The following is an 8,110-nucleotide window of genomic DNA, read 5'->3' on the forward strand; positions in this document are numbered from 1 at the left end:
AAAAATAAAAAACTGATTTTTTTTTAAAGGACTACCTTGCAACAGTGAGGGTTCAGTTGGGGATTCTCTAACAAATTTGTAGAGGAACCACTGGCAAAGTTTTGTGATTTTCTCCAGCTTTGTTCTGTAGCACATGAATAGAGGTGAAGGCAGCAGATGGAGGAAGGAATCCAAGGCTGGGGCTTGGCATGGCAAGTCTGGCAACAGGATAAGGGGGCAAGAAATTTAAGAGAAGAGGGTAAAATTATATTGGTTCATCAAGAGGTCAAATGGGGAAGGGAAGAAGAGAGTGTAGCCGGTGCAAGGGAGATGGCCTGAGGAAAAAAAATAATTGGTGGTAGGGCTGCATGGCAGAAGCAAAGGTAGAATGATAACATTACAATCAGATAAAGCAATTTCAGAGTTCATGAACCTACAAGCGAAACACTTGTGGTTGATGGTTAGATGAGATGTATGACCATCTCTATGTATAGCTAAGGTGGGGTAGAGGCATAGTCATGGGAGATATGTTGAGGAACTGGGAATTCAGGGTGTCAATATACATGCTCAAGTCTCCTTAGTATGAGGGCAGGAATTGGGGAGAAGAGAGACCGTGAGCCAAGTGCTGAACTAATTAAGGAAATAAGGAAAATATCAAGGAGGTCAGTGGATAAAAGCTACCACAATCAAGATTTGGTGATAAATCTGTATTGATTGAGCCTCAAAGCAAGAGAGACTAATGAGTATTTCCTTGGAGTTTTTTTTTAAGTCTTTGTGCAAGAACAATAAAATGCCTCAAGCATGTTTAGCAGGTCCCCTTAGAGGATTTATAGAATATAAACAGTAGTTTCACTGGATAAGAAAAGTATGGATGGGCTGAGATCTGTAGCACTGGAAGAAATTCCCTCACATAGAAGTATTAAAATACTGAATATAAAATGTATGAAATACCTTTTTTAAATTATCATAAATAAATAAATAGAAGTATTCTGGAAATAAAAAAGTTTTTTTTTATTTCATGCTTTAATAAATGATTTTCACTTAAGGCTCTACTATTACGAAAGAATCAAAGAATCTCAGAATTGGAAGGGACTTCAGACTCTAGTTAAATTCACTGCTGAATTTCTTCTCTAACATACTTAACATTGAGCTTTTCTTTGAAGACCCTCTGAGGAGGGGTAACCCTCTGCCACCTGAGGCAGCCCATTCATTCCACTTTGGCACAGCTCTGTTAGGAAGATTATAACAAACCTAAATCTTCTTTGATGAAACTTTCCCCCAGCTCTCCTAGTTTCGCCCTCTGGGACCAAACAAAAATCTAACCTTTCTTTTAGGTAACAGTTCTTCAACTACTTGACCACAAACTCTCCTTCATCTCCCTCCACCCCACCTTCTCAAAGTATTCTCTTCTCCAGTCTAAATATCACAAATTCCTTCAACTAATCCTCATATGGCATGATTTTCAAGGTCCTTTACTACCTATGTACCTTTCTGGACAATCTCCAGCTTATCAATGTCCTTTCCAAAAATGTGGGAACTTTCAGAATTGAACACAATACTCTAGATGTGGCCTCACCAGGGTGGAGTGCTAGAGGAGTAAAACCTCACGTTTTGGATGCTATGTTTCTCTTTACTCAACCTTCAGAAATAATAATCTGATTGAAAATCACATTTATCTCCCTGACTATAGAGTAACAAATTACTTGATTATCACTCTATACATGGTATTATCTTTATTTATCCCAATGTTAAAGAAGGGAAGGCAGAGACACTTTACTTCTGTCCACTATGCCTAGACATATGTAGCAACAATGAATTCAACAAATGTTTGTTAAGACATTACAATTTGCTAGGCACTGGTAGTACACAGATGACAGAGGCCCTCAAATCAAAAAGGTTATAATGTTCTAGACAGATGGAGACAGATAGTACAACAGGAAGTAAAAATATGTCATTAGGACATATAAGGGAACCAGAGAGTATACTAGAAAATGTAAGGAAAAAGAACACTTTCATCTGGGTAATCAGGGGAGGCATAATGGGTTAAGTAGGAAGAAAAGCAGTGGTGGTAGAGTCCATTCCAAGGTACATGATAATGGCTTATATGTGTGCTGAGCGATAGGAGAGATAGGAGATGGTAGGATGAGACTGAAGTATAGCTAACAATCTAGTCTGGCTGAAATATAAAGCAAGTCAAGGGGAAATGTGCAACAAATGAAAAGGTTAAGTTGAATCCAAGATTGTAGAAGGCTTAAATACTTATACTTTAAGTAGTTTCTACTTTATATTCCAGGGAACAGGAAGCCACTAAATGTATTTAAGCAGATAATGATACAGCTATAACTGTACTACGAAAACTATTTGGGCAATTGCGTGAATAATGAAGTGAAATTGGAGGCAGTTAAATAAATTAGGAGGTGATTACAAGAAAAATGAGTTGTAATTTTTATCAGTGGAGGGAGGACTTACAACACTGTAATCACATATCTTTTGAAATATTGAAATATCATGAGCAAAATATTTTTCAAGTCCAAACATGTAAATGAACAACCACTGAGAAAAGAATTAACAACTTTAAGATTACCTTGAACTCTGACACACACCCTCATCTTCAATTCCTTAGCATTTTTTTTAAGTGGTGATAATGAACAATTACAGGTTTTTATGTTGGTAACTGGGTTTTGGGAAGAAAAACTAGATTCAAGTTCTGCTTATGACACATATCAGTTATATGATCATAGACAAATTACTTAAACCTTTAAGTTACAGAGTTGGTAAAATGCATTGGTAGAGGGAATTTCCATCCTGGAAGTTTCTTACATCAATAAAATTACAAGTCATCCCTCCCACTCCCCCAAAAATTATAATAATAAAACTGTTCACAGCTACTCTTTTTTTTCGCTTTTTGGACAGGCAGTTGGGGTTCAGTGACTTGCCCAAGGTCACACGGCTAGTAAGTGTTAAGTGTCTGAGGTCACATTTGAACTCAGGTCTTCCTGACTCCAGGGCCGGTGCTCTATTCACTGCACCACCTGGCCACCCCCAACAGCTACTCTTACTAATAGGTAGTATTCCACCCAGGTTTGCTTGTAAGTGAAGTCAGTGCTGTTAGTCATAAAGCTTCTATTTGTTGATAGAAGTATGCTGGAGTTGACTTGATTGTTAAATTTTCAGTGTGAGCATTTATACCTCAAAATGATCAAGAAAATGTTAATACATGCTGATTAAACAATAAAAGTATGTCAAGTATTTTTTTCTTTCAGACAGCTAGTTGTTAAACATTTACCAATACACCACTAGCTTGTCCAGGAAATGATTAAAAGGAAAAACTTTCTAAGAATGAGAGCTAACCAAAAAAGACATAGTAATTTCTCCCTTCACTAAATGTCTTCAAGCAAAAGCTGGATGACCATATATTGTAGTGAGGATCCTAGTTCAGGTAAGGAACTGTGGTAGGTTGTTTCTGAGGTACTTTCTAACCCAAAGATACTACAATTCTGTGCCTGGATATAACAATTATAACCACAATAAGAAGCAGCAGCATTTATTCACAAGTCCCTTTATGGTATGCAAAGAGCTTTAGAAGTATTTAATTTTATCTTCATAACTACTCTGGAAGATAGGTACTATTACCATTCCCATTTTATAGATGTAGCAGACAGAGGTTAAGTGATATGCCCAAGGTCATAGGCCTAGTAAGTGTCTAAGGCCAGATTTGAATTCTGGTATTCCTGATTCTGTTTGCCATATTGTATCCACTATTTCACATTTCAGAAGGCAGATAAAGTTATTTGCAGTGATATATGAACCCAAAATAATATATTACATCACTAAGAGAGTATAAAGATTAAAGAGGAGAGAGAAAGAGAGAGCTTTGGTGATACCCACATGTAGAGGCCAGGAGGAAAATGTGATGGAACAGGGAAGGAGATAGGATTTAAAGTCTTCAGGGTCATGATAGCTCAAGGTAATTGCCTGGGGCAGAGTGGAGAGATGTCTATAGTCCAAGTGAAATAAATTTCCTTATTTGTCCCTATACAGAAGAAGGCTTTTTTTGACTTAGAAAATCCAGGCTGAATTTCTGATGATGCAACCTCCTCTCCCCCCACCCCCAGTAATCTGTTATTACTAACCTAATCAAATAAGGAAAGGAAGAAAAAATATTGCTTTTATATATACATAAATATATATATATATACACATACATATACAATATGATCTTTAAGATTATTTTCAGCTCTAAATTCTATGATCTTTTTCCTATCCAGGTGCATGGATAGCTAGCACCTTCAATCTTCTGAATGTAATAATAGTGACAGTTTAATCATAAGTACTAACAATTGCTAGATTTTACATACTTTTAGTAAAGGAAGGAAAGATGTTTAGCAGTATTGGTTTTTCTTTTGGCTGGACATGAGATTTCATTAATGTAGGAAACTTCCTTTACTAATGTACTAATGTAACTAAGAGTCTTATAAAAATGGGGAGGGGGTGAATGTGATGATATGTGGGGTGTGTGTATACAGCTGGTATGTGTGAGAAACCAGAACTGAACCCAGGGCTTCCGGACTCTATTCATTATACCAAGTTGGCTTTCTAGCAGATTGATATGTTAGTTATTTCACCAAGGTAAATATTTACATTTTTATTGTTGCTTTTATTCACAAGTAAAATTTTCTCCTCAGAAAAATTAGAAAACAATCATAAGGAAATATTAATACTAAATTTCAGTTATTTACCTAAATTAATCCATCGTCCAGAAGAATCTGAAAGTAATTTCAAAGCCGAAATAACATTTGGGTCTCTAAAAAAAGCCTAAAATATAAAATAGGAGACGAGCATTTTGTTACTAATAACAGAAGTTTAATTTCTAATATAATTACAGTAACTGACTTTTCCATGTGAATTATTAAAATTTTTCATGAAAGAACCAGATTAAAAATTGCTTTAAAAAACTAGAGGTTGTGTAAATTAAAGAGTAGTCTAATAAATTTTTAAAAGAATTAAAGTTTTATTAATTTCACAAATATGCTGTATCATAAAAAAGCTAACAAAATATATTCCAGTGATAGGTTCTTTAGGATTCAATAATTAGATAAGAATTATGTTTGATGAAAATGCCATATTTTCATATAAAATGATTCTTTCAAAAACTATCTGAAAATAATTCCCTTATAATACTAATTGCAAAGCAAATCTTTAAAAAAAAAATAGATAGCACAAAGCTAGAAATCAACATATAGCCTTCAAATTTTAGTGCAGATGTGACTTCTGTGTGGTGTTTTCTCTGATGCCTACCCCACTTAGTGCTCTTTACTTCCTTAATTTACTTTATGTCATGCTTAGCTATAGACACTGCCACAAATGTAATGCATGGTCCTTCAAGTCAGAGACTCTTGTTTTTGTCATTTTATCTCTTAATCCTACCAGAGTGCCTGGCACTTGGTCTGGGAACTGATCAAATAATCAGAAATTCCAAATTATCAAGGTTCAAATGGAGATTTACATGTATTTACTCTTGATAATACCAAGTGGTTGTAGTACAGGTGAATAAATTAAAATTAGAAGAGTTTAGGAAGAAGGCACTACTCCCTTATGTAAGCAGGCATCCTTGACACTGAATTTTGGCACATGACTTAATCAGTTTCCACATTTGCAAAATTGGGAAAAAGCTGCTTAAATCACCAAAAACATGTTAGAATTGATAAATATGATGTTTGACCTTCTTGGGGGTCCTACTACTCTAACTGTTCCTTGTATTCTGGTGAAAATTATAACATTACTGTGAGAACATTCAACAGAACTTGTAAAGGAAATAATATGCTACTGTATTCTGAAGTGCCGTATGGTTAAAAAAAAGGTAAACTTTTTTTCCTCTTCGTTGTTTTGAATGATAGCACTGTAACAAATAAAGAGTAAAATATAAAAATATTTTTTCTTAACAATATAAGCTGAGATAAAGATTTGGTACTTAACTATGCCTACCAGTATATAGAAGTTAATGTTTTATTGGGCATCAATGGGGAATTTTGAAGGGAAAATTCCCAAATCTCAATTGTACCTAGTGTTTTGTTAAATTTAGGGACTGGGAAAGAAATGTGAATGCAGATTATAGCTATAAAGTAATATGGAAGGTTTTAAGTAAACATACCAGAACTCAAACATCCAAATAAGTTTTAATATATTTCAAAGGAGTCATCTTGGAAGCCTGTATACTAACTTCAACATTACCATTTTGTGGTATAATGGAACACTGGGACATAAGTCAGGGGATAAGGGTCTGAGTTGTGGCTTTGCCAATTACCAGCTATACATACTTATATACATGCATACAGACACACACACATATACACCAAGAAAAATCTCTTAGCCTCTCTTGAGCCTCAGTTTCCTCATGTGTGAAATGAGATTTGGACTAGATGTTTTCTAATATATTCCCATATTTTCTATGGTTAAAACATTTTTGAAATTCCTGTTTTTGGAATAAGTCTGTGATATACAAATGGTGACAATCATTTTTTGAGGCTGGACTTGATTTTTGGAAAAAACCACAAGCAGAGGTTTTTTCATGAGCTAGGTCTCATGAATAAGGTATATAAAAATACGGTATTTAATAAAAATTTTAATGAAAAAACAACAAAAAACCACTACAGTGTAATGAAGCTGATTTTCTTGTATGGCTTTTAAATTGGCCTTAAAGGCAATTTCAGAGAAAGAATTTTGTATTCTTACTAACTCTCCAAATTTGAGTAACAGTCACGGGAATAAATGTGTCACATAACCTCCAAAGGTGGCTATACATTCATTTAAATGTATAGAATTCTGGCATATATTGATATCCAAAAATATTTTTAAAATATCATTACAGTCAGAGAAGAGGAAAACAATGAATCCTTTGTAATTTTTTCTGTCATGAAAGCCTCATCAGCAAGCATCTTGTTGGCAGCAGCCCCGATGCAACTTCTCTTCTTCCGAATTCCATAATCCTTGACATTGTTAGATATAATACAGTAGATAGATGTCGGTCACTAAATATTTTAAATAAAGTATGTGTGTATATGTGTGTGTGTGTGTGTGTGTGTGCATGCTTATTACTGACAGACTTCTAAGTCGACACTGATGAAACTTTTAAGCAGGTCTGGCAGGGCCAGACTGAGAAGCTCTGGACGGGCAATGTTAGAATTCTTAGATGTCCGAACCCCCACGCCACACATTCCTTGAAGAGAGACGGCTTACAGAAATTGCCACCGTTCATCATCTGTCCTATTTCGCTTTTATTTCTCTTCTGCTCCTTCCTCAACCCCTTCCCGGTGTCTGCTGAATGCCCATTCTAGGCACTGCACTGGATGCTCTCAGCTAAGACACAAACAAAATACAGTCCCTACAGAGCCTCTCCAGGAACCAGGCCTCTTACACCCAGCTAAAGGCTGCGACTCTCGCTGAGGCCCGAAGCCAAGGCAATGGTGCCCAAAAAGCAGTATGCAGGATACGTTTAGAGTGGCTTGCTTGGGGGCTCGTCTTAGCCCCCCAAACAGGGAAGCTCTGAAATTTCTGTGGGATCCTTCCACTTCCCCTATCAGGATTCCTCTCCCTGGCCTCCCTTTAACCTAAAACCCCGAATACACCCATTCAGGGTTCCCAGAATGATTCCACTTGTGGAACCTGCATTGAATTGCATCTCCAAAGATAACTAATAATTGTTAGCAGAAGAAGCTTGGAGGGTCTGGCCCTTTCCCAAGTCTATCTGCATTTCAAAGGGCTGGAAAGAAGGCTACAGGAGGGTGCTTTTGTGGAAGGACTAACCCAGTTAAGTTAGACTATTTCAGTGCCGAAGGGGTCCCCCAGTTGTCAGTTCTGCACTATTCTCCTCTGGGGGTGAAAGAACCAAAGACCAGTCATTCCTGTTTTTTTGTTTTTGTAGCGGGGAATGTTTTCTAGACTGGCCCTTGGGGATAACGCTGACACCACATTTCCATTAGGGGACTGGGGAGAATTTAATTTCTTGAAATGTTCACAATGACAGTGAAAAGTTAGGAGCTCTTCGTTTGAAGATGCCAGTTGTGGGTTTTTGTTTGGTTGGTTTTTTTCCCCCACAACCTCACACTAGAAGGCTGTCTTCCCCTCCCCCCCC

The 8,110-nt window shown here is 36.5% G+C and overlaps 1 protein-coding gene across 1 annotated transcript in view; it reads right to left on the bottom strand.

The window, feature by feature from the left end:
- Nucleotides 1–8,110, bottom strand: part of CFAP300 (cilia and flagella associated protein 300) — a 36,909-nt gene that overhangs the window by 23,278 nt on the left and 5,521 nt on the right. The window contains exon 3 of the mRNA XM_069080000.1: nt 4,719–4,794. Coding sequence (XP_068936101.1) covers nt 4,719–4,794 — 76 coding nt within the window. The remainder of the gene's footprint in view (nt 1–4,718; nt 4,795–8,110) is intronic.

Source organism: Petaurus breviceps, unplaced genomic scaffold, assembly GCF_028583685.1.
Source record: "Petaurus breviceps papuanus isolate PSGF00001 unplaced genomic scaffold, PetGlider_PUasm1.0 91133, whole genome shotgun sequence".
Classification (NCBI taxonomy): Eukaryota; Metazoa; Chordata; class Mammalia; order Diprotodontia; family Petauridae; genus Petaurus; species Petaurus breviceps.